Source organism: Trachemys scripta, chromosome 1 (assembly GCF_013100865.1).
Source record: "Trachemys scripta elegans isolate TJP31775 chromosome 1, CAS_Tse_1.0, whole genome shotgun sequence".
Lineage (NCBI taxonomy): Eukaryota > Metazoa > Chordata > Testudines > Emydidae > Trachemys > Trachemys scripta.
In genome coordinates, this window is record NC_048298.1 from 219,605,179 (window position 1) to 219,633,138 (window position 27,960).

Below are 27,960 nucleotides of genomic sequence, written 5' to 3' on the forward strand. Positions count from 1 at the left end.
CTAGGGTTGACATACTCCAGGATTGCTGCTGGATTTAGCAACAGGGCAAGAGCATGTTGGGCAGTTGATGGTTGTCATATAATCTAAACAAAGACCACAGGGCAAAACAGAAGAAGAAAAACACAGCCAGGCACTTCAGGGTGAATGTAATATATCTTTCCCCCGAAATTAGGTTACTGACTTTTTAACGGTTTGACACATATTTATTCCAATTAATTCCAATTAGGAAAAACAAATGTAAATGAATATTGAAACATTGTTAAAGTAACCAGGCACTGAATCTGTGATCATTAGACATGATTTTCATTTGAGGTGATTAGTGGAACTTGTAGACAGTAAATTATCTCTTCAAAACAATCAGTTACATTGGGTAGGCTTCATGGTGTGACAGTCCTTAAATAAATTAATATGCTATTAAAATTTCTAATGAATCTTGACGTGCCCATGCTATTTTTGTTAAGATAAATTAATAATGCATAAGAATTGGAGATTCTGTTGCTCAAACATTAAAATCCCTTCCTCTCACTTGTGGTCTAGATAGATACACAGGCTGAAAGTTTCAGAAACGTGTACATGGATTTTCCAGTGGTCTTCTCCCTATATCCTTTACGTGCTCCCTATGTTCTGCAGGCTCATCCATCCTTAACATCCTGGACATCCTGCAACAGAGTCCTGGTTATCTGTCCCTTCCAGCCACATAAATCTGGGTCACGTTTCGGTCTTATGACAACACAACTGTTTCCTGGTAAATTAGCAATGCTCTATAATGAAAATAATTTTAATAGCTCATAAAATGCATAAGGGAACATTATGTTTACTGTTCCTTGTAAAAAGGTTATAATGATATGTTACAATTGTAGGCCAGATACTTGGCTGGTGTAAAATTGTGAAGCTTCGCTCTGACACTACGCTTCAGTGGACTGAATTGACGTCAATGGTGCTACATCAGTTTACACCATCTGAAGAACAGGACATAATTACCTAATTAGAAAAAAAAAATTCTACTACCTAGAACAGGGGCGGGCAAACTTTTTGGCCTGAGGGCCACGTTGGGTTTCTGAAATTGTATGGAGGGACGGTTAGGAGACGCTGTGCCTCTGCAAACAGCCAGGTGTGGCCCGGCCCCTGCTCCCATCAACCCCCCCCACCCCCGCTTCTCACCCCGACAGCCCCCCAGTGACCCCTGCCCCATCCACCCCTCCCTGTCCCCTGACCGCCCCTGGACCCCCACCCCTGACTGCCCCCCGCTACCCCATCCAACCCCCCATCTCCTTCCTGACTGCCCCCTCGGGACTCCTGCCCCATCCAACCACCCCTTCTCCCTGATCGCTCCCAGAACCACCACCCTGACTGTCCCCTGCCCCCCATCCAACCTCCCCTCTCCTTCCTGACTGCCCCCTCCTGGCCACCTGCCCACATTCAACCCTCCTGTTCCCTGCCCTCTGACCACCCTGACCCCTATCAACATCCCCGCCCTGACCACCACCCCAAACTCCCCTGCCCTCTATCCAACCCCCGTTCCCTGCCCCCTTACTGCACTGCCTGGAGCACCAGTGGCTGGTGGCGCTACAGCCGCGCCACCCAGAGCAGCAGGATAGGCAGCCGCACCGCCCGGCTGGAGCCAGCTACGTCACAGTGGAGCACAGAGCACTGGGTTAGGCTGAGGCTCTGCAGTTGCGCTGCCGCCCGGAGCATTGTGCCGGCAGCACAGTGAGCTGAGGCTGCGGGGGAGGGGGAACAGCAGGGGAGAGGCTGGGGGCTAGCCTCCCGGGCCAGGAGCTCAGGGGCTGGGCACGAGGGTCCTGCAGGCTGGACGTGGCCCGCAGCCATAGTTTGCCCAACTCTGACCTAGAATGATGATGGGAATAAAATGTAAGGTGTATCGTGTAACATGCATAGTCACTATACACTTGCCTATTGCAGAGCCTTTGCCCCAGTCACTGAGCAACTGATGGACCACACTTTATAAGAGTGTCAAAATTGTATAAGGATGTATGATAGTATTTGAGAGAGTATGTGATCATGTCATTACAGGCTGAATTAGAACGCACACAGAGAAGGAGAAGAGCAAAGGGAGCATGTGCAAACTTAACTCCAGCAATTCCAGACCTTGTAGTGCTTAACAGTGGAAACTTAAGGTTCTCTAAATGTAGGGATGTTTTTAATGGAATTTCCTTATGTTTTTAAAAGAAATAAATAAACAATGTAATTTGAAACTATTACCAGTTGTTAGTGCTTGAAAACAGAACATCCATATGTTTGCACATACACAGAAAGGCTCCACTTTCTGAAAAGCAGGTCCCTGGTTTGGTTCTGGTTGTTGTTGTGGTTGGTTGCATAAAATCTGTGAATTTACTGTTGCTCTTCCTCAGGAGTATCTTGAAAAACATAGCCTGAGACAGCAATTGGTGTGCTGCATTTGATGCAGTGTGTATGGACTACTAATGCTAGAATGAATGTTTGGAGGCTTATGTAGATTTTAATTTTTGTCAAAGGGTACATAGTTCAAGATGGAACAGGCATGGAAGGAAATGCCTGTAGAGAATAGTGAGGAAAACACTGAACAAGTCCAAGAAAAGCCATGACTGAAACCCTTAGGGTTCTTACAAAGCCTTTTCCTCATTCTATTTAAAAGGAAAATAGTAATTTTGTTGAAAGAAGGGATGCTTCTTAATCCACTGACAAATACTTGTTCTTGCCTGAAGTGCTATAGGGCCTTGGAACTTCTCTGAAAAAATTTCAGTTCTGTTCCTATATTATTCTTAGAAACATAGGCATATTAGATTTGCCATCCTGGATCATAGCATTAATTCAGCAAGTCTGCCTTTGGCACTGCCTAAAACTCCTCTTCAGAGCAAGACAAAAGAACAAAACCAACAAAAATAAGCCATCCATCCAAGTATAAAATATCGTGAAGGTAGGTAGAGTGGCGGTTAGGTTATGAATTCCTTCCTGATCCCTACAGTCAGTCAGCATATCCCTTACACCATGAGATTTAATCAGCCTTATCGTTATTGGTTGTCTAATCAGCCCTATTTAAAAATCAACCAGAGTGGTTTGGTTAAATGTTGATTTAATAATTATTTCTTTTCATTCAGGGAATGAGGAAGGGCTAGTTATGGAAGACACTTTGCTGGCTCCATAAGAATATGGACACTCTAAACTACTCCCTTCCCTCTTGAGAAGATTTGCTTAGATAGTATGGGTGCCTCCGCTTCCACTGCCCTACCACCTCCCATCTGAAGGGTTCTACCTCTCCTATTCCTCCCTTCTGCATTGCTCCACCCACTTTCAATAAGTTCACTGTGGCTGCAGCTCTAGGTCTCCTTGAGGACATGGTAGCCTTCATGCAGACCTTGGAGGGTACATTTTCACAATAATGAGAGGAAAGCTATCCATGGAATGTTTGGTGCTTTTTGCCTTAAACCTCCTGACTGTCTTTTTTCACAAGTTGTATGTTAGTGCCTCCTAAAAAGAGATGAGAAAAGGAAAAGCTATTTGTAGTCTTAAATATGTGGATTATACTTTGCCTAGGACAGCCACAGAAAGTTGCTATCAGATGATGGCACAATTGCAGAATATCTGACCAATCTGATGGGGCCAGGTGAAAGTAGATGACCACCAATCTGATCACACAAATACAGAAATTGATCAGAACAAAAAAAATCAGCCTGACTACTCAGCACTTTCCCAGGTCAGACAATCTGACAACAGATGATGCCCTGTCTAGGAGTCAAATGCTGTAGAACAGTGGTTCCCAAACTTGTTCCGCCGCTTGTGCAGGGAAAGCCCCTGGCGGGCCGGTTTCTGTACCTGCCGCGTCCGCAGGTTCGGCTGATCGCGGCTCCCAGTGGCTGCAGTTCGCTGCTTCAGGCTAATGGGAGCTGCTCGAAGCGGCGGCTGGTACGTCCTTCGGCCCGCGCCACTTCCAGCAGCTCCCTTTGGCCTGGAGCAGTGAACTGCTGCCACCGGGAGCTGCGATCGGCCGAACCTGTGGACGCGGCATACACAAACTGTCCCAGCCTGCCAGGGGCTTTCCCTGCACAAGCGGCGGAACGAGTTTGGGAACCACTGTTGTAGAAGAAAGCATTCCTGGGTTTTTCTTCCAGCTGTATGACCAGTGAAGGGGCCCCACAGCTGGGTCTCTTCAACAGTTCTCACAGTCACAAAGCCCTAAACTTTGTTCTACATTCCCATATAAAAAGGCAGCAGAGTGTGAGGCTTTTTCAGATCCTTGGTGTTTTCCCCTTTCTCAGTAATGGAGAAGGTAGTAGCAAAGGTAATGAATGTCAAGCCAGGCATGTGTCTCCCCTGGCTGATGCAATGAGATGATAACGATTCCTTCCTGTTACACAGAGTAATAGTTGTAATTTTTTCTTATTTCTGGTCTGAACCTTTCTACTTTGTTTCTTTCTTTCCATTCCGTGAAGTACTACAGTGTTGGTAGTGTATCTTTTTAAAATTCTTCTCTTGATATTTATCTGATTCTAATAGCTGATTCTTTTATCTATTTTTTCCTATCTTTTATCTATTCATTGTACAGTCAAGTATGTTTTATTTCCATTGAGCGATAAGCTATTGTGATAGTGGTAAATGCTGGGCTATGCATGTATAAAAGGCTACCTTCATTTCTCATTTAAATATTTGTTTTCCTCTGGGGCTGGTTTAGCAGATTCAGTGTTCTTTTCTGTGACCCATTAACGCAGGTACACTTTATAGCTGGATAGTGGCTGACCTTTGCTGATGCCTGCTGTATTTGGATTTATCCTTTACAGAAAGCCTAATTATTTTAACAATATATTCAGCATTATAATCTCTCCTGTAAACTGTATCTTAGTAACAGAAATGATTGAGCATTGAGTTGGGATTTTTTGAAAACGTTGGTTTACCTCTGTATTTCTACCAAGAGAAGATTTGGGGGTGAGGTAACAAATGGCTTAAATGTACCCCCTGAAAGTGGGAGACATTTGGAAATTAAAACATAAACAACTATTTATTATTTTATTTTAGAATAAGTTAAATCTATTGATCAGTCAAAGTAAAGTGACAGTAATACAGCATCTTCCATTGTTATGTGTAGTGCTGTTGTAGCTATGTTGGTCTCAGGATATTAGAGACACAAGGTTGGTAAGGTAATATCTTTTACAGAAGTTGGTCCAATAAAAGATATTACCTCACCCACTTTGTCTCAGTAATACAACAGTCAGTTTGTATACTTTCTCCTGATCCTGCAAAGCACTTGAGCATGTCAATGGGATGACTCACATATTTAAAGTTAAGTATGTACTTAAGTGCTTTGTGGCCTTACTGCCCATGTTTTAACAAATATGTGAGCTCAATCAAGCAACAATATTGAATGGAAAAAGGAAACTGATACCATAAAATTATTAGAAAGGCTCTGCAACTTAAGAGCCTACCTTCCCTCATGCTGCATTATAGTATGTTAAACGAATTTTACTTACCCTAAGAAACTGACTAAATTAAAACATTCAGAAGACTGATCGCTACAAATATCTATGTCATGAGTACTTGTGTTGCAATTTATCTATTTGCTAGCCTGGGGAGAATCTCTGTTTCTATAAGAAGAGGGAAAATGTGGGCACGGGCATGTAGGTGGTAAAGGGCACGCTACAGAAGTTGAGTACTGCACTTCAAACCCAAGTGATTCGATACATCCCACTTTCATAACTGATGTTAGCAGAAAATGCTAAATGGAAAACAGCTTAATTTACTGCTGGCAGAATTCTATTCTAATTGAAATATCTCATCTTAGTACAATAATTAAAATGTTGGCATACAGAATGATTAATATGACCTTAAAAATAAATTGCTTGACCTATATAACGGTGGCAATTCTTTAAAATTCTGTCAGTCATAACTTCTCCACTGAGTTACAGTGGATGCTGAAGGTTACATGAGCTAAAATTCTTAGGGTTAAATCATAGCTGATTCTGCATGAATATGCAAGGATGGCAATTCCAGGTGCTAAAGTCCTTCCCTTGAACAATAGGAGACCCCCTTTTAAAGCACAAAAGGGAAGGACCTCTTTTGGGGAAAGGAGTCTGGTAATTTATTCAGAGAACCAACAAAAACAGCTAGCTTTTTAAAGCTATTTAGGCACCTAACTTCCATTGATTTCAAAGCCTTTCACAGAGGCTCTTGATTCCTCTAGGCTTTTAATACAAACTTCAAAATGCAAAACATGTGCAAACATGAATTCACAGCAATCCCTCAGGAAATGGAGGGCCACTTTTTCTGCTAGGAGCAACAGCAGCAACCACTGCCGCCTTGCAAGGGGAATGCTCTCTCTATACATCTGCTTTAAAATAGTAGGTGCAGTTCTCTTACTGCCGTCTTTTCAGCTCCTGAGGACAGTACTCTGGGTCCAAGCCTCCATCTTCTTTGCATTAGGGAATCTGAGATGTCAGGGTATGACCACAAGGGCCCCTTTCTGGGAATCTGAGATGTCTGAACACATTTATGAGGTGCAACATGCATGGATCTTCTAGGCGCTAGGGCTAACCACATTTATAGTCCTTGCACTTCATGCTCATGTCACTGGCCATGAAGGTTAGGGCCCACAAATCCCTCAGCAGTAGCCAACAGATATCACTGAAGGAGTGAGGAATGCACCCAGTGTGTTTTAATGAGTGAATGAGCTGAAGCCTAAAGAGGAATTTTGGACTGAACTAGCAAGAATTCCTCCAGGGGTTCCTACTGTACTGCTGCCCCTCTAGTTCTCCCCGCAATGTGCACCATGGCTTAAAGCCAGTGTCTGGCTCTTAACAAGAGTTTAACAGGTCTGCCAGCATGAAATATGACACAATCTTACAGTACAGCAATCTCCATGCTTGCAGAGAGATATCTCTGTGTTCATAAAACACATTTAAATATCTGAGGAGCAGAAACAAACAGTTTAACAGAGCTTGTGTTTCTCAAGCCATAAACTGAATTGTGGTTGTGAGGGTCTGAACCCCTCTTGCAAAAAGAGACTCATACAAGAGACATGGAACTGAGCCTAAGCTAAAAGTATGAAGGAAAGTGCCTTTTATATATTCTGCTATTGAGCGTTTCAAATTGATAGGCAAAACTAAGTATCTGCAGCATTCACACCATGCACATTAATGCAGCTGCCTGAGTGCTGGCAAACCACTTTTGTCATTGTCATTAATTTCCAGAAAGGGCAGAATGCCATCTAGCTGCCAGGGGTGGCCTCTCATGACTGAATTTCACTGAAAGATAATCAAAGAGGGGTGTCGTTCAGCAGCATAAATCTTAGTGTCAGAGAGGATCTCGGTTTATTTTTAGCAAGCATCAGAGGAGAGAAGGCTAGGGCATCCAGATGATCCTTTTGCAAAGTAATGTTTTTTAAAAGCCCGGTGAGTGATGAGATGACACTGGATAACGGCGCTTTTCATATGTACCAGACAGAGAGATGTTAGGGTCTGAAATTCCTCTCTACCAATCTCCCTAGAGCTTAAACAGTTATCTGGACAGTGGCATTAATCAAATGCTTCCCAATGTGTTATCTAAGATAGTATAAGATGGACTATTACAGGGCAATCGGCACATAGTAGTTGATGGCAAGTTGGTTTTCTTAACTCCAGTTATACTGTCTTTTTTTAAAGGGGAACTGCAGAAGAGATAAAAATGAGAAAAAATGAAAGAAGTTCTTACATATGGAATATGCTTAGAGTAATCTCTTTTATCACCATCAGACTGGAAAACTCATTTTTAATTTTTTTTCTTGATAGCTTATTTTAATTCAACAGTGATGAGAGCATACTAAGAAAAAATTATTCTCTTGCAAGCCTAGTGCAAGTCTGCTAAGCATTTGACATTTTCTTGCTCCATCCTTTTATCATAAATATTGCTACAAACAGCAAGTTTGCACCAAATTCTCTCACAATCAATGTCACAATAAAGAGCACTGCATAATAATTTCAATCATTTCATAATGTTTTTCATGCCAGCCAGGGATGATACAATATTATCTAGAGAAAAAAAAGTGTTTCTCTAATAGCAAAAGCACAAAGGAAAATCGTCTTTAAAAAAATGTGCTTGGCAGAACATAGCTATATTTTAAATCATTTTAAATTTAATTTTAAACTTAAAGAAAAATACTTTAGGCACTATTCCATTTATATGTGATAGGAGATTGCAAGTTCGCCGGGAAATCTAGTCTGATTAGCACTAAAAGGAATTAAGAGCAGAATTTTAAAGGTATTTAGGTGTTGTGCCACTCTGTTGCAAGGCCTGTGGCCCAGATCCTCAAAGGAATTTAAATCAATGGGAAGTTAGGCGCCGAGATATCTTTGAGGATCTTGGCCTAAGTGATTTAAGTGATTTTCAAAAGTGACCTTCTTGTCAAGTGTTGGGAATGGGCCACATCCACCCTGACTGAATTGGCCTCGTTAGCACTGACCCCCCACTTGGTAAGGCAACGTCCATCTTTTCATGTGCTGTATATTTATACCTAGCTACTGTATTTTTCACTCCATGCATCTGATGAAGTGGGTTTTAGCCGACAAAAGCTTATGCCCAAATACATTTGTTAGTCTCTAAGGTGCCACAAGGACTCCTCGTTGTTTAAGCAGTCAAAGTCAGTCCTTTTCCTCTAATTCATCCACAGTCCCTAGCAGGGGCAGATGGACTCATACTTCAGTGGCACGCTGCTTGCCATTCTGAACAGTTCCAGTGGGTGCATGGCCTCTCGCGTACTCCATGATGCAGGGCTCTGTTCTGTCATTCTTTTCTTCAGCATGTGTGACTGGTTAGCTAGTGAGGCGGATTGAGCTGCAGTGCATTAGTGTGCTGACCAGGTCCAGACCATTCAGTTTCTCTTCTTGCAAATGCTTGGCCAAGACAGAAGTTGTGAAGCTGATTTCAGATAAGATATAGATAGTGATAGTGGGAAGGAGAAACTATACAAAAGGTGTGATGGAGCTGGTGTCTGCCCCGTTTATAGAATTGTCGTGCCTCCAATTATCAGAGGCTTCCAAATTCAGGACCCCCTGCCCCTCAAAGGTCCTGGATTCTCAGCTTGTGAAAGTGGCCAGAAGTGTCTTTATCAATCTGTCTTTGTCCATGAGGTCATGACCATTCCTCTCACAAGTGGAGTTCTCCATATTGTTATATGCTTTTGACTCTCCAGCTTACATTACTGCAATGTGAGCTACTTGAAGCATTAGTTTGTGCAAAATTAGGATGTCTGCTTATTTAGGAGTGCAAGACATGAAGCACGTCATATTAGTTTTCTGAAGGCTGTACACTTACAGGTATAATTGAGTATGTTAACTTTGATCTCGAAAACCATAATGTGGCCCAGGTTGACACAGGTACTAGGCATGAGGACACTGAGCATCACGATACCTAACTTTTAGATGCCTGGAAAGATTCTGGGATTTACAAAGCTTGAGTTTGGTGCCTAGGCTCCCTATACAATGAATGGGGAGAGACAGACACCTCAGAAAGGAATTCACAAAAGGCAGCATGCTAGGAAGCTCCCCACCAAAGCTAACCAATCGGAGATACCAAGGCGAGGGGTGTGTCCTAAGTCCCATCCTCTCAGGGAGTTCAGCAGCTATATCTGGGCTGCAGGGAGGCACCTCCTTCTGCTTGGGTTTCTCTGCTGCAATCCCTCTATTGGTGATAGGCACCTATGATGTTTTTGCAAGAAGCTTCAGTGGGATGGGAGGAAAGGAGACAGCTTCAACAGGAGAGACTATTCTATTCATCATTCTATTCTATAGCCCAGTTGTTAAGGCATTCACATTAGAGGTAGAAGAGCCCTGTTCAAATCCCCAGTCCCTTTGGGTGGAGGAGGGACTTAAACCAGGCATCTTCCATTTCCCAGGTGAGTGTCCTAACTACTGCACTAAAAAGCTATGAGGGATTGATACTCTGTCTCTTCCTCCACCCACTCCCTGCAGGTCTTTCAATATGGCTTTGAAAGCATCCAAGGAAAATGTTTAATTGCCTTACATTTAGTTAATCTGGAACGAACAGAATATCAAAATTCTGAATGCAAAACCAAATTTTCATTGCAAATACTTTTCTTTGGATAACTAATGTTATTGTATTCCGACATGCAGGGCTTTAGTTTACAGTGTAAATGAATGTGCTGGAAGGTTCCTTTTGAAACTATTGCAAGGCTGAAGAGATTCATATTCAAATTGCCACCTTTGTTTAATTATGCAGAGGTCCAACATGTCTGTGCACTTTCAATCATAATTAAATATGCATAATTTCATCAATGTGCATTTTACCTCCTAATTTCTCTTTCCCTGTGCTACTATGTTCAACTTTGGAACTATTATTCAAATCTCTCCACTGGCTCCCCCTTGCCCATGAAAAGAAGAAGAGACTAAGATTAAATGTACTTAAAAAATCTAATTAATACTTTTCTCTGAGTCTCCCAGTTCCTCTCTTTTTTAGCCATCTCTCTCTCTTTTGGACCCTGATCTCACACATGCTAAACTTTAAGTAATGGTACTACTCACAAATTTGAAGTCCAGGGGTAGTTAGATGGTCTACTAGTTAGTGCACTATCTTTCCTCTGAAGCCAAGCACACATTTAAATTGACCTAGGCTGCTACCCTGTACCATGTTAACGCATTTGTACAGCTAGGATATTAAACGATTGGGGTGGAAGAGACAATCTCAAAGCAGTGCAGGAGCAATCTTTTCTCGCACATTTCTCATTAATAAATAATAGAATTTATGCATGAGCCACCATCAAACCATTGTGAAAAACAAACTTTGCCTTATTAGTGCATGATGCTACTATACAAGATGAATTGGGAGCATAAGCTTTCGTGGGTAAGAACCTCACTTCTTCAGATGCCATCTGAAGAAGTGAGGTTCTTACCCACGAAAGCTTATGCTCCCAATTCATCTTGTATAGTAGCATCATGCACTAATAAGGCAAAGTTTGTTTTTCACAATGGTTTGATGGTGGCTCATGCATAAATTCTATTATTTATTAATGAGAAANCATCTGAAGAAGTGAGGTTCTTACCCACGAAAGCTTATGCTCCCAATACTTCTGTTAGTCTTAAAGGTGCCACAGGACCCTCTGTTGCTTTTTACAGATTCAGACTAACACGGCTACCCCTCTGATACTATACAAGATGGTACATTGTGCTTCACTTTTTATTCTGCATACATACAAGACTGTTTTAATGATCAGGATCCAATATGTCACCGAAAGGTACAATACATTTGTAATGTGGGGGTGTGACGGGTTGGATCACAGAAACCCCCTTGGGAGCTGCCACCCGATGTGCAAAGACTACCCCTGCTTCTGTTTTCCCTGCCAGCTCAGGACTCCAGCACCCTGTCTTGCTGAGCCAGACACTCCCGTCTGGCTCCAGACACAGACCCAGGGTCTGAATCACTTGTCCCAAAGCTGCAAGTTTACCTGAAAACAGCTCGCAGTAGCGTGCTTGTCTTTAGCACTCAGATGCCCAACTCCCAATGGGGTCTAAACCCAGATAAATCCATTTTACCCTGCATAAAGCTTATGCAGGGCAAACTCATAAATTGTTCGCCCTCTATAACACTGATAGAGAGATATGCACAGTTGTTTGCTCCCCCAGGTATTAATACATACTCTGAGTGAATTACTAAATAGAAAGTGATTTTATTAAATACAGACAGTAGGATTTAAGTGGTTCAAAGTAGTAACAGACAGAACAAAGTAAGTCACCAAGCAAAATAAAATAAAATGCGCAAATCTATGCCTAATCAAACTGAATACAGATAATCTCACCCTCAGAGATGCTTCAGTAAGTTTTTCTCAGACTGGACACCTTCCAGGCCTGGGCACAATCCTTTCCCCTGGTACAGCTCTTGTTGCAGCTCAGGTGGTAGCTAGGGGATTCTTCATGATGGCTCCTCTCCCTCTCTGTTCTCTTCCCCCCTTTATATATCTTTTGCATAAGGCGGGAACTCTTTGTCTCTCTGGGTTTCCACCCCCCCTCACTGGAAAAGCACCAGGTTAAAGATGGATTCCAGTTCAGGTGACATGATCACATGTCACTGCAAGACTTCATTACTCACTTGCCAGCACACACATATACAGGAAGATTCACAGGTAAATACAGCCATCTGCAGACAATGGGAGTCATCAAGATTCCAAACCATCATTAATGGTCCACACTTTACACAATTACAATAGGCCCTCAGAGTTACATTTTATATTTCTAGTTTTAGATACAAGAGTGGTACATTTATGCAAATCAGATGATCACACTCAGTAGATTATAAGCTTTGTAATGATACCTTACAAGAGACCTTTTGCATGAGGCATATCCCAGTTACTTACATTCACTTATTACCGTATTTTCTCTAAAACTATCTCAGTTACATTATATTGACTTATTATCAAGTTTTTATAAAACCATATAGACTGCACAACGTCACAGGGGGGATTATTTTATTAAGCACTGAACAAAACAGCATCCAGCATAACTGCTGAAAAATATAGTGTTATACTTAATACATTTGTATGGAAGTGACAATTATAAAATTAGATGGCAGATTTTATTTTCAGTGTCAAAAAATTAAATGTTGTGTTACAACATATTTTTGTAAATATGAAATATGGCACAAACAAGAAATAACTTCAACTGTCCATGCTTTTTTAAACGTCTTTGATGTTATAATATACAGGTAACTCAAGCATTCTTATTAGACCTTAACTAATAAGTAGAGGATTAGAGTTGTAGAGCTCAGAAAACTGCATCTATTCAAAAAGATTTCTTTTTACTGTGGTGATTGGAATAGATATGGAGACTGAAATGGAAAGGGGCGAGGAAGAATTTGAGGTGTGTAAAGCTCCTAGGCATGGAAATCAGAAAGACCTGGATGATTCCAAAGAAAAAGGGGGTATTGGACAGGCCTAATTCAGTTGGGGAAAGAGATCAAAGAGGTGGGTGAAGGAATTACCTCTCTTGGTAATTCCCTCTTTTGAATCAGAGAACAGATACTGCTATCTGCATCAAAGAAATAACAGTAGCACCAGCATCATGCAGGAAAAAAAGCTAGCAAGCTGGCTGCTGCCGGAGGAAAGGAAGACGATATGGACGTTCTTAAGAGTATCCACTGAGAGCCTTATTGAGGTCACAACTAGGGAATTGTGAGGACAAAGATGGGTTCAACAATGTAAAATAGCTCAGCCGAATACATCACTGTATAGTAAGCAAGAAATGTATGAGAACGTATAATGTTGCATACATTCATGCTTGAAAAGTTCACATAGATGACAGCAGAAAAGTACTTGCAGTACAACAAGCATAAACAGATTTCTTTGTTGCTAAATTTATCGTGTATTTGCTGTGATTTAATAAAACAGACAGGAAACCAAGCTGAATGGCCATCTCATGGCTTTTCAGCTGTAATATAAATAGCCCATATGGGTTATCCGGGAGTTATTTGACCTGACTTGTCACAATACACAAGATCTTGCTATGTTATTGTCAACCTACAGATGGCATGAATGGCATAACTTTTAGAAAAATGTACAATGATAAATCTGCAATGAATCATCCAAAATAGGGAATATGGGAAATATGACACCATACTTACCAGGAAAAATGTATGGATGCCATGGATTAATCTGTGAAACCTTGAGCTTCATTGCATGAGTTTCATAAAAAAGGCAAATAAAACACTAGGTTATAATAGGCCGAGGGCTAGACTCTAAATCAAAACATATATTACCATGACAGGCAGCTCAAAAAAACGGCATCACAACTTTAAATATTAGCTAAATGCAGTTTTTGAGTGTTAAATCAGCAAAGATCATATTGTGTTAGGGCCTTACTAATACCATCAAACACCCCCTAATTCAGTGACTCTCACACTTTGTGCTGGTGACCCCTTTCACACAGCAAGTCTCTGAGTGTGACCCCTACTTAGAAATTGAAAACACATTTTAAATGCTAAATTTATGACCCTATTGTTTAAAATGAATCTGCCTTTTCTCACCTCTTTTAAATTAAGACTAAAACACCACATTTTTATCAAATTACTGTTATAAGCAGAAAAGTTATTTTTTTAAATAGTTACTGTTTAGTGCTGGGGGATGTGAAGAAACTTTTCACAGAAGACTTAGTGCCCCATTGCCACCCTTAATTCTGTGTTGCTGCTGATGGTGGCGCTGTCTGCAGAGCTGGGTGCATGCATGGGCTTCGGCTGTCAGCCAGGCATGGGATTGATAGCCGGAACCCAACCACCCAGGAACTGACAGCTCGCAACCCTTAGTTTGAGAACCCTTGCCTTAATGCAGGGGTGGGCAACCTTTGGCACACGGCCCATCAGGGTAGTCCACTGGTGGGCCATGAGACATTTTGTTTATGTTGACTGTCCGCAGGCACGGCTCCCCGCAGTTCCCAGTGGCTGCAGTTCGCCATTCCCAGCCAATGGGAGCTGCGGGAAGCGGCAGCCAGCACATCCCTGGAACGGTGAAACGCGGCCATTGGGAGCTGTGGGAGGCCGTGCCTGTGGACGGTCAATGTAAACAAAATTTCTTGCGGCCCATCAGCGGATTACCCTGATGGGCTGCGTGCCGAAGGTTGCCAATGCCTGCCTTAATGCATTATGTTGTTGGATGGACAGGAATTCACTATGTTTCTGTGACAAGGTGAAAGTCTCATATTATTAGGCATCACATAATTTTAGTTTATAAAATGTTGATATGTTTTCTTAATATCTGCCAAAAATAATAATAATTTGCTTTGCTGCAGAATGAAAAGAAAATGTGAGTGAACAAGATACAGAGTAAACTCTGGTACTGAAATTAGCCCATAAGAGCTAAAGATTTCCCTAGGCCTTATTAAGAATACAGAGTATATACATTCAGCCTTGGGTAAATCTGAGCTACTTTGTATAGACTTCTCAGAAAATAGCAGACCTTGCAGGGGGTTTTCAAAGTAATAATTTCAAACATTTGAAGCAAGACTTTTTTTTAAAAAATGTAGTTCTCTGCCATCAGTGAAACAGCTGGTTTGCACAGTAGCCACTGAGAGAAAAGACCCTCATAGCATGGCCTGTGTTTGAAGTTTGGACATATGAATTGGGCAGAATTGGCCATTCAGTGTTTGGACCTTGTTTTGGGATGTTTGTTATTATGGACCTTGTTGGCAAAGTAGGATGGATCCAGTTGACTGGGCCAAGTTGGACCTCTCCACATGATTAGTGGCTGTAAAAGGCTTCATATGACACACTCCTTTTCCTGCTTTTCTGCCTTCCTGCCTGTCAGCAACTCAGTATGCCCATCTGCCCTCCCAGAAACTGGGGAATGCAAGTGACATCATCTGTTAGTCCCATTAAATATGGGCAGCTGTTACTGTGTAGTCATCCATAAGTTGTTTTGTATAGTCAGTCATCTATTTTTTGTTTTATAGCAGCATTGATTGCCCGTCATGAATGCGGCTACAAATCCTCTCTTTATCTGTCCGTTTCTGAGTCTGTTTGTCCATCTAACTAGGTAGTTCTGTGGTCCTCATCACGGTGGTATCTTTTTTATATTTTTCCCTTGCTGCAATACTCTCGTAACAGTAGATGATAGTTACCAATGGGGGCACGAGAGATGTATGACAGTTGCAGCTGGAAGCTGTAGTTACATACCTTCAAAGCTTGTGAACACAGCTGGAGTCAGAGGTCTTAAGAAATAGTACTCTCCATAGCGTGACTACAGCATGACCATCTGCGAATATGGCAGGCACTCCTGCTTCATACAAACATTGCATGAAAAAGGATTATGCCAAGGGTAGAAAGGATTGCACTGCTCCAGAACATACTCTTTCCTCTGATATGGAGGGTCCAAGATTGGTTTTCCCTCCCCCCAAAATATTTGGCAATGGTGTATTTAAAAGATGGTTTACCCTATGTAGTAGGATTTGGGATTCCAGCAGATACTATACACCTATGATAGAGTCCTAGGAGCCCCAGTGGGATTGTAAAGGTTAGGTATTGTAGTGGTTCAAGCAAAACAACCTACCAATAACACTTATTCCAACTATTGTAGGTAAAATTGCAGATATGTTATCCAAAAAGCATGTGTGTGTGTGTTTCAGAGGTGTCATGCGGTAGGCAAGCTTAGTTTTTCTTCTGACTCATGGTCACAGTAACAAGACAGAAAGACGGATGAGCAACATAACTGAAGCCAGGGCTTCCAAAGGATATTCCCCCATGATAACTGGTTGGCAACTATGTGCAATGATTTTGTATGGTTGTTTACTGCTTGTTGAATGACATCAAGGATTTCATAGAAACGATGTTCAGTCTCTGGTATTAGTGGATTCTTCTCTCCGGGGTCTCTGGAGAGATCAAAGAGTAGCGGTGGGTTATGGTGTGTGACAAGTCTTCCAAAGCAATAGCACACGTGGGAATTATAGCAACCGTTGGAGCCTTCTGGATCAAAGTTTGGAGTGAAGAAAAAAGCTTTCCAAATAGATTCACCTGCAATTTAAAGAAACAACAGCTGACGATTAGAGTATAAAAACCCCTTGTGAAAATCAAAATCAAACCACATAAAATTAATCATTAATCTCAACCTTTACATGTACAGTATTAGTGTACAGAAACCACAAAATACAGAAATAGCACAAAAAAGTTTCTTGAAATATTCCACTCCTATTTGGAGCAATTACAGTCACTCCATATTCTTCATTAAAATGAATCATATACATCTTAAAACACCTTTCCACTTTATCTCATGCCACCCGTCTGCACAAGAGTGCACCATAAATATCCACAAGTCATTGCATTACCTTCAAATCTCTCATTACAATGCACTTCTGCCATGATGCCAACAAAATACTGACCATAGGCAGGCAGCTGATGTTCCATGACTACCATTTATTATGCTAATTATAATCATCTCATTGTTACTTTGAGCCCCTCCATCTGCTTGTTGTAGCTACCTGTTGTCTGTAGTCACATACATAGATTGCAAGCTGTTTGAGGCAGGGACTTTCTATTAGATGGATGTAGAATGACCTGCACAATAAGTCCCCCATTTCCTGACTGAGGTCTCTAGGAGCTACTGCAATAGTACTACTAATAATTACACAGATGAAACTGTAAAAAGCAACAGAGGGTCCTGTGGCACCTTTGAGACTAACAGAAGTATTGGGAGCATAAGCTTTCGTGGGTAAGAACCTCACTTCTTCAGATGCAAGTCTGATGAAACTGAATTGCAATTGTTTAGGAAATGTGGCAATGTCATCTTTAGGTGACCCACTGCCTTGGCAAATGAGAATCAAATATGTCTTTAATTCTAAATGCGTTGCTAAATGTCTCATTTTGTTGTGTATAGGGAGGAAATGATATGCACTGATGTAATACAGTTTAATTTTTCTTTTCTTAAAGTATTGTCTGATTTTTGTTGTTGTTGTTTTGGTTTTTTGGTTTCACAGAAAGCAAATGTGAACTGATGCAGATGTGGTTTAAGCGCAGATTTATTGGGCAACCCCAGAATGTTCAACAGCAAAGAAGTCTACCAAGAAATGGCTAATACTTTGCTCAAATAGCACAGAGCCCAATTGTTTGCAGTATTGTTGTAGCCATGTTGGTCCCAGGGTATTTGAGAGACAAGCTTTCAAGCTTACACAGAGCTCTTCTTCCGTCCTGAAGAAAACCTGAAGAAGAGCTCTGTGTAAGCTTGAAAGTTTGTCTCTCTCACCAACAGAAGTTGGTCCAGTAGAAGATATTACCTCACCCACTTGCCTCTAGACAAGATTGTAACTTTTCATTCTGCCCAGAGTTAGCAACACATAGCTGAACTGCCCCAGCGACAGACCAGAGAACAAATTGCCTCTTGGAGAGTCACAACTCGTCTCCTGTTCTTGCTGGAAAAAAATACACACAAACTGCTAGCTTTTATTTCACAACATTGCATCACTGAAACAATTTTTTAAACAGCTCACCCTTTAAGTGCCAGTCAAGGAGACTTTTTTTTTTTTTTTGGTATTTTCCACATTTCAGGGTAAAGTTAATCTCAGTAAAAAGAGCTTCATTGAGCTCAAAGCAAGCTTTGTTAATCCAGTAACTGGCTGTCATGATTTATATGCAGGGCTACATAATGTGGTGTTCATTAAGCCCCCCAATGGAAATCATTAGGAAATAGGATGAGGGGAGAGATAACTGGTGTATCACTCTAAATGTGCTAACTACATTACACTTGGCTTTTTAAGATAAGATTAGTCTTTCAGACAGACCTGTGCCAGTGCAAAAAGAGCCACAGAATGAAGGTATAATATACAGCCTGATTTAAAAGAAAGTAACCTTAAGATTCTTTCCAGCATCCCCTATCATACATCATTCTTCACAGTACAAGATACATTACCTTTAGGAACTTATTCAGTGACAATCTGACAGAGCCTGGAGGCTTCCAGTTCACTTAGACGGCACTAACACTCAATAATCAGGATCAGGTGGGTGAAAGATATAAGGAGGGGGGAACCTCTGAATGTTGCTTAGAACTCAGCAAAGGGAGAGGATGTTTCAAGCCTGAGACTGACTTGCTTGTGCAGACAATAAATAGCAGCACCTTCAAAATCTTCAGAGAACTCCCTGACTCCCACTGCAGATATTCACAGACTTACAGAGCTGTCAAGTTGTTGCAAAATGGATGCAATCACCTTTCTCTGTGTTTCTAGCATTATTCTGAAAGGCACACTGGTGGCTTTGCTTCCTAAAATATTCTCAGATTTAAATAAATCACAATTCTTCTATATGTGTCTTTGCACAGACCATTGCTCTGAGCAGGGATATGCCTCTATTTACTGTGGTACTTATTTAAGCATACTGGGAAAGGTAGATAGTTCTGTGCTAAGTGTTGCTTCAGGCAATTTTAAGTGTTTAACTGGCAAGATGGCTTGGGGGAGGCATAAGGAAGAGAAAAGCTAAGGATTCTATTAATCAGTGATATGTGAGAATTGTAGGTTGTTTAGGATCACACAATGGAGTTATGCTGATTTACCCTAGCTGAGACTCTGGCCCATAGTATTACAAATCATTTGACGTAAAGATACAGCTGGATAACAGAGGTCAAGAAAAATGAAAATTTACATAGCTGTCAAAATAGCAACGAGAAAGAATTTCAATAAAAATATTCATGTGGGGAATTTGAGGAGGTCATGCTGCTTGATCACACATCTGTCTTTGATGGCGCATTTGTGCAGAATGACATTGAAAAGAAATCTGCAGCCAATTCTATCATTGTTGGGCACCATAGCCTGATGCCAGTTCAAGGATTTAGCCATACAAATATTAAGTAGAGTGTCCTGAATAATAAAAGCCTTTATTTAGGGTAGCTCAAGTAAATACATATGTTTGCAAAAAAAGAAAAGACGTGGAAACTAAGTAAATAGCACCCTGTTTGTAATACAAACAAGCAATATTAAGGGCATTCAGTGTTAAAACTGAAACCCCAGCCACAGCTTGCAATCACTGTCTTGCAATTGCATAAGTTAAGGATGGAACATGAGACACTATATTACATTTGAATTTTCTGGCTTTGGCTAGTCTTACTTTTCTAAACACTTCATAATAATTTTAATTTAACAGCTACACTGCTTCTTAGTGTAGCAGGTGTGTTGGGCAAAACACTGAGCTGAGCAAAGTCTGCTATTGTTTCACGATGTTTCATTTCATTGCAGTGGCATTCTGGTGTGATTCTGGAACATCGCTGTATTGCTGAAAGACAGCAGTGCAGTCTAACTACTGATTTCCAGATCGTTATAAAAAAGTAAAACATATCAGATCCTGTGCCTGTGGAACAGCCAATATAATATGCTGGTAGACATAAAGAGCTGTCAGACTTGTAATCTGTAAAGTTGATAAATTGTATAAGGCTGGATATTAAAAGGAAGAGTACTCTTTCTGCCTCTCTCAGCTGGTATAAAATCTCATTTTGTCAGAGGGCTAGCCACAAGGATCAAATTAATCTCCCAGTAATTAACAATCTCTTTGTTCTATAAAGACATCTGGCTAGTAAAGTCTCATTTGATGTAGGGATTACTACATACCCTTTTCTCTATGGAATCAACAACTAGAATAAAGAATAAGGCTATGGCTGTAGCACCAGGATTCCTCCACAGATAGGCATGCTAGATCCATCCTGGCATGGATTTACAGGGCTTATACTATTATTAATTAATACTAATTATTTTGTGATTGCAGCAGCCCTAGTCATGGAGCCGAATTGCATTGTGCTAAGGTGCTGTACAAACACAGAACAAAAAGATGGTCCTTACCCCAAAGTCCCTTGGGAGTAACCCAGGTCCCCTGGAATCCAGTCCCCTGGGAGTATCCCCTTTAGTGTGCCAGACCCTTCGGGTGCCAGCAAAAAACGGTTACTTATCTGTAACTGTGGTTTCTCAAAATGTGATACAGATATGTATTCCATGTGGGAGTGTGCTCACACCATGCTCCAGAGCTGAAGAACTTTGCCTTGCAGTACCCATGGGGGTGGCGCTCATACCCTGCATCTGCAGCTCCTCCCCTGGTCATATGAGAGAGGTGCCGCCTCACCCTCCTCAGTTCCTCCGTAAAGAATTTCAGGAGTACACACTCTGATACAGACAGAGGAGGACAGAGGGCAGGCCATGGCATACACATCTGCATCACACCTCAAAGAACAACAGTTACAGATAGATTACCATTTACTCTCAAGCAGTACTCGCAGGAGGTGGGGCTTGGAGTCTATTTAAAGAAGGACTGCAGGATTGCCTTCCCAAAGTTTGCATCTGATCTGGAGGCAGTAGTAATGGCATAGTGGTTTGCAAAAGTATGCACAAGGACCAAGTGACCACCCTGAACATGTGTAATATAGAAACATCATTTCAAAATGCCATTGATGTCTTCTGAGCTCTTGTGGAAGGAAGTTGTATCTCTTGAGTAGACATAGCCTGGGCTACTTCATATGCTCTCATGATATAGGAAGTTATCTATCTTGAGACTTCATCCAATCTGCATACAAAACAAAAAGATGAGATATGAAATGGAAAGGTTTAGTTCTAATCATATAAAAAGCTAGATACCATCTGACACCCAATATGTGAAGGCACTGCTCCTCTGGGGTCGAATGTGGCTTAGGGAAGAATACTGGTAGATACATAACTTGGATCAAGTGAAACAGGGAAACTACCTAAGATAAAAACAGGATGTGGCCTCAGGTTACTTTGTCGCTGGAAAATTGCATGTAAGGAGGTTCTGCCATCAAAGCCTGCAACTCACACACTGTCCTTGCAGACGCTATTGTCATAAGAAAGGCAGTTTTCTGCCACAGAAGGGAGAAAAAAGATCCCAGAGGCTCAAACAAAGGCCCCATAAGAGCCACTAAAACAGTATTAAAGTTCCACAAAGGAACTGGCTTTTTAACTGGTGAGTGGATACAAGTGACTCCTTTCAAGAACCTCACTGCCATGGGGTTTGAAAACACTGTCTTCCCATGGATAGGAGGATGAAATGCCAAAACAGCCACCAGGTGGACTGTCAATAAAGTAAGTGCAAGACCAGAAGAGTGAAAGTGTAACTAGTACTCCAAGACGTCCTGGATACAAGTTAGCACTGGTTGAATTCCTTGGGGTAACGACCATGCCAAGAATCACTTCCATCTGTCTGAATAGGCCATCCTGGTGGAAGGCTTCATACTGTTAAGCAAAACCTCTGGGACTGCTTCCAAACATCGTTCCTCATCGTCTAGCCGTTCAGCATCCAGCCCTTGAAGTGCATGGAGATTACTGCTTTATGCAAAACCTGGCTGTCAAGATGAAGAGGAAGGGATATGGGAGGCCAAACCGACAATGTGAGGAGGTTGGAGAACCAACATTGCCTTGGTCAAGCCAGAGCAATAGGAATGAGTTTCGCACAATCCAATTTCAGTTTAAGAATAACCTGCAGGATGATCGGAATTGGAGGACATACAGGAGCACCGATTCTGAGCTGAGGTGGAAAGCATCAGTCCAGGAACCCAGACTGAGAACTCCTGGGGAGCAGAACAGTGGGCATTTGTTTTTTTCTCTTGTGGTGAACAGGTCAATCATCAGGATGCCCCAAACTGCAAAGATGGTCTGCAGGATACTGGGCTTCAGAGACCACTTATGAGTCAAGGAGAAATTCCTGCTGAGGTGATACACCAGGTGATTGTGTATCCCAGGTAAGGGACCGGCCAAAGGGGTAATGTTTTCCCAGCTGCAAACCTGCCAGAACCCAATTGCCTCCTGGCACAGCACATTGGATTGTGCTCCCCCCTGCCTGGTGACATAATACATTGCAGTGATATTGTCAGTATGAGAACCATGAACCCCTGAGGTGATCCTGAAAGGTCTGACAGTCATTGTAGATGGCATAAAGTTCCAGGTCATTGATATGAAGAGAAGCTTCTCATTCCACAGGCTCTGAACTTTCAGTGAGTTCAGATGCACTCCCTAACCTAGTAAGGAGGTGTCGGTGACTATAATCCAGGTCAGTGAAGGCCAAGAAAAAGGAATGCCCTGGCACACATTGTCCAGCATATCCACCACTGTAAGGGCCCAGAATCAATGGAGGAAGCTGGACAAGCATGTCCAAGGGATAGCAATTCAGATGATAGACCGACTTCAGCCATATCTGAAGAGGATGAATAAATATTGAACTACCTGTATGCATGCGGCCATATGGCCTAACAACCTCAGGCATATTCAGACTGTGATTGAGGGCTGAGACTGCAGCTCCAGACATAAGTATTGGATCACATGGAATCTCTCAGTTGGTATAAACTCTCTTGAATTCATAGAGAATTCAGCAGGACCCCAATGAATTTGATACCTTGAGTCAGAACCAATGATGACCTAGACCAGTGGTGGCAGTCTGCGGCCCATGGGCCGTGTCAAGGCTCCTTCCCCACTCTGAACTTTAGGGTACAGATGTGGGAGCCTGCATGAAAACTTCTAAGCTTAACTACCAGCTTAGATCTGGTCCACTGCCACCACTCCCAATGTGCTAATTCCCTTCCCTGGGTAGCCTTGAGAGACTCTTCACCAATTCCCTGGTGAATACAGATCCAAACCCCTTGGATCTTAAAACAAGGAGAAATTAACCATCCCCCCTCCTATCTCCCACCAACTCCTGGTGGATCAAGATCCAACCCCCTTGGATCTAAAAAACAGGGAAAATCAATCAGGTTCTTAAAAAGAAGGCTTTTAATTAAAGAAAAAGGTAAAAATCATCTCTGTAAAATCAGGATGGAAAATAACTTTACAAGGTAATCAAACTTAAAGAGCCCAGAGGACCCCCCTCTAGCCTTAGGTTCAAAGTTACAGAAAACAGAGGTAAACACCCTAGCAAAAGGTACATTTACAAGTTGAGAAAACAAAGATAAAACTAACATGCCTTGCCTGGCTGTACTTACAAGTTTGAAATATGAGATACTTGTTCAGAAACATTTGGAGAGCCTGGATTGATGTCTGGTCCCTCTTAGTCCCAAGAGCGAACTCCCACCAAAAACAAAGAGCACAAACAAAAGCCTTCCCCCCACCAAGATTTGAAAGTATCTTGTCCCCTTATTGGTCCTTTGGGTCAGGTGTCAGCCAGGTTACCTTAGCTTCTTAACCCTTTACAGGTAAAATGATTTTGGAGTCTCTGGCCAGGAGGGATTTTATAGTATTGTACGCAGGAGGGTTGTTGCCCTTACCTTTATAGTTATGACAGGCCGTATGCGGTTCGTCAGGGTAATCCCTCCTGGCGGGCCACGAGACAGTTTTACATTGACCATCCGCAGGCTTGGCCCCCCAGAACTCCCAGTGGCTGCGGTTCACTGTTCCTGGCCAATAAGAGCTGTGGGAAGCGGCACGGGCCGCAGGCACATGCTGGTTGCTCCTTCCTGCAGCTCCTATTGGCCAGGAACGGTGAACTGCAGCCACTGGGCGCTACAGACGGTCAATGTAAAGAAACTGTCTCACGGCTCACCAGCAGATTACCCTGATGGGCCACGTGCAGCCCACAGGCTGCAGGTTGCCAACCACTGACCTAGACAATCAAGCAGGTATAGGGTTAAATGAACATTAGACTTCCTCTCTGGACTTGCCCCTCAGTAACCAATTGTCCAGATATGAATTACCCTCTTCCTGAGTTATACTGTTAACACAATCATGCCTTTGCTGAAAACCCGGGGAGCAGATGTCAGGTGGAAAGAGCATGATGTTCTGGTAATGCTGGCTAGCCATAACGAATTTGCGGAATGTCCTGTGGCTCAGGATGATTGCTAAGTGGAAATAAGCACTGAGGGAGAGGAAGATTCTGGCAAGGAAAAGTCATCTGGAGAGAATGAGGAGGCAGTTTGCTGTGCCAATGACAGATCCTGTTCTTGCACCACAGGATCAGGTCGGAAGAGTCCTGTAGGCCCAGGGGGACAGACTAAGCTGTCACTTGCAGCTGAAACAGTATGGGAGTGGGAGTTAGTTTCACAACTGATGATCTCGCTCGGGAGCTGTTCGAGGAGCGGGAGCCCAGAGACTGAGGAGCATTGCAGGGATTCCAAGGAGGCCACTGGGCATACAAATAAGGCACTGGTGACCAGTAGGCACCGGTCCAAGAGCCCCTGTCCAAACTGCAGGACAGATGCCAATCTCAGTTCTGGTAGTGATCCATGGGAGCTCTCTGGTGCCTAGCCAACAAGGACAACTACGTAACCTGGTTCTTGAGGAATCCTGGAGGTTGTGTGATGACAATGCGGGAGCCATCCTCAGTGGGGCAAACAACCAGTCAGACTCATCTAAAGCCCAATAAGGAGGTGGCATCATTGCTGAAGAGAAGTGGGGAAGCAGCAACAATGGCACCGAATAGGATACACTCCCACCCAGTACCTGGAGAAACATCAATACTGATGCTGGTACTGAACTCGATGATGGGATGCGGAAAGATGCATCAACATTGAGGGGGACTTTGGTGCCAGGCCTGGCTTTGACTCCACAGTTTGTGGCCCAAGTAGTGCGAGCTGCAGTGCCGATGACCTGGTGGCTTTATGACACGGCTGGAAGATGCCACCCGCATAATGGAGAATGAGCCAGTAGAAGACATAGCACCGAAGAACGGAGAGTCCATGATTGAGAGGCAAACCAAGTCTGATGCTGCCTGATATGCCATCAGCATGGAGACACCCCTTATTGAATTCCAGGAGGTGGGCAGGCACAAGCCTGCCTGTGTCTAAAGACCCCTGCCCCAAGCCGTATGGGAGGAGCCAGAGGACCCGGGACTCAACTGATGACGGGGGACAACTAAGGAATAACAGAGTTGGGAGTGCAGGTGATAGGTTCAAAACTAGGAATCCAGAGGGGGCACCGAGCAGAGAACCCTGGACAGTGCCCACTGCTCCTCAAAGCTGTCTAGGGAATCAGCAGACGCTGCCCAGAGGAACTCTGCCCGGACGTGTTAGACAAGGGAGGAAGAGAAATAGGCCCCACAGTCACAGAGCACTTCTCCGTCCAGCATCCTTCTCCTGGTGTTTGAGATGGCTACTTTGGGCAATTCTAGGAGGAGATTGACGAGGAGGTCTCGTGACTTCATGGGGCCATGGACAGGGTGTGCATATATGAAAATGTGTGTGGAAAAGTGCAGCCAGAACCTCAACAGGAGGTTCTGGAGGAGCCAGAAAAGAGACTGCAACCTGGCACATTCTAGATACGCATGCGCCAGGGTCTCCCTCATGCTGCAATATGGACAGGCGTCGGGGATGGCGAATCGTGCCAGGTACATGCCCGTGCTTATGGCTCCATAAAGGAGCTGCCAACCGCTAGCCCCGGCAGGCTGTGGGACCAAGGTGGAGAACAGGCTGGCCCTCCAGGGTCCCTCAGCCCCCGCAGATGGTAAGAGGTCCCGCCACTTGGTATCGGGGCAGGACATGAGGGTGAGGAAGTGAAATGTGTGGAGCATGAGTGTGTAGAGTTATTGCGTAGATCAGTGGTTCTCAAAGCTGGTCCGCCGCTTGTTCAGGGAAAGCCCCTGGTGGGCCGCGCCGTGTTTACCTGCCGCATTCGCAGGTTCGGCCGATTGCGGTTCCCACTGGCCACGGTTCTCTGCTCCAGGCCAATGGGGGCTGCAGGAAGGGCGGCCAGCACATCCCTCGGCCCGCGTCACTTCTCACAGCCCCCATTGGCCTGGAGCGGCGAACCGCAGAGCAGGGGCCCGATGGAAAAGTCCAGAGAAGCAGGGGTAAGGGACGGGTGGTTTGGTTGCCCCCACCTCCTGGAATACGCGCAGGGGGGTCTGAAGGGTGGAGAGCCCCATGCACTGACCGAGCACCCGGGGATCCACCCAGTCCCCCGGTCATAGTCCAGGAAGTCTCTGATTCTGGTCGTTTCGGCATGGAGACAGTTAGTGCGGGTGCTGACATTGTGGGTACTGGACTTAATGCACATCAAACGTCTGGAACCGGAGTTGATGGCACAGGCCCTCACTACTCACAGGATGCTGTTGGGAGCAGTTGAATGGACCTGCTCCATCCTGCATGCCAGAGGGATTATGGTGTTTCCCACCGTGAGCTCCTACAGCGAGTCCACTTTAGTTCAGACCACTGGGGACACTTTAACTTCTTAGGGAGCAATGCAACCCAGTAAGCATTTACAATGAGGCAGAACAGCCTTTCAAAGCAAGGTGTTATTTATTAGTTCACTGGAACAAAGCATGAGAAAGTCCTTAGGTCAGCAAGGAAAAGCCAAGTTGAAGACTTGTCCATATTGGAAGCTCAATAGCTTCATCATGCCATAATGCTCTGAGTCCATCTTTATTCTCTCTGTCTCTCTCTCTCTCTCTCTCTGTGTATCCCTGTCAGAGATCCTGTGTCTCTCTCTGTCCCCTGAGTGTTCTCAAAAGCACACTTAAAACACAGTCTGGGCACCCCTCATTCCTTTTTTCTCCAAACTCAGCCATGCCGTGTCCAGCCTGACCAGTCATTTCAGTGTTAATGCCCCAGTCGGTGGCTCTTCCATTGTCTCTCTTTGCCCTTCATTCACATAGGTTGGTTCCAGCTAGCTCTTGCAAATGCATCCAGCCTCAACCCAGACAGCACATGTGCTCCAAACACCCAGCCCTTATCTACCTTGTCCCAGGTGCAAATCAGCTCCCTCTCACCTGGGCACAGTAGGGATCTGGCACACTACAAAGTGGATTTGTATAGAGTCATACATACAGCTCATAAAAATATTACCAGACATTCCCACATTTGTGACACCTCCACTGGAAAAGGCATGAAAGCCTCAGGTAGCACCTGCTCTCCCTGAAACCACCACTAGGCCTTCACCCACACAATGGTATCAGCTTCCCAACAACTCTCCGTATACACCTCAGCATAACACTGCTCCCCTACAAAAAAAGAACAGGAGTACTTGTGGCACCTTAGAGACTAACAAATTTATATCAGCATAAGCTTTCGTGGGCTACAACTCACTTCTTCAGATGCATAGAGTGGAACATACAGACAGAAGATATTTATACATACAGAGAACATGAAAAGGTGGAAGTATGCATACGAATTGTAAGAGGCCAATCAATTGAGATGAGCTATCAGTAGCAGCAGAAGAAAAAACTTTGAAGTGATAATCGAGATGACCCATAGAAGGTGTGAGGAGAACTTAACATGGGGGAAAAAAATTCAATTAGTGTAATGATCCAACTATTCTCAGTCTCTGTTTAGACCTAAGTTAATTGTGTCTAATTTGCATATTAATTCGAGTTCAGCAGTCTCTCTTTGGAGTCTGTTTTTGAAGTTTTTTTGTTGCAAAACTGACACCTTCAAGTCTGTCACCGGGTGATTAGAGAGGTTGAAGTGTTCTCCCACTGGTTTTTGAATGTTATGATTCCTGATGTCAGATTTGTGTCCATTTATTCTTTTGCGTAGAGACTGTCCAATTTGGCCAATGTACATGGCAGAGGGGCATTGCAGGCACATGATGGCATATATCACGTTGGTAG

General features: G+C 43.3%; 1 protein-coding gene across 5 annotated transcripts in view; it reads right to left on the bottom strand.

Moving 5' to 3' along the window:
• Positions 1-14,489: 14,489 nt before the first annotated feature.
• Positions 14,490-27,960, bottom strand: part of STS (steroid sulfatase) — a 169,739-nt gene continuing 156,268 nt past the window's right edge. For 4 of the 5 annotated variants that reach the window (XM_034757391.1, XM_034757375.1, XM_034757383.1 and 1 more), the window contains one exon: positions 14,490-16,467. In XM_034757391.1, the coding sequence (XP_034613282.1) occupies positions 16,088-16,467 (380 nt within the window). In that variant the 3' untranslated portion in view covers positions 14,490-16,087. Of the gene's footprint in view, positions 16,468-17,960; positions 20,983-27,960 lie in introns of those variants that run through there. The other variant, XM_034757399.1, reaches the window with a different exon arrangement.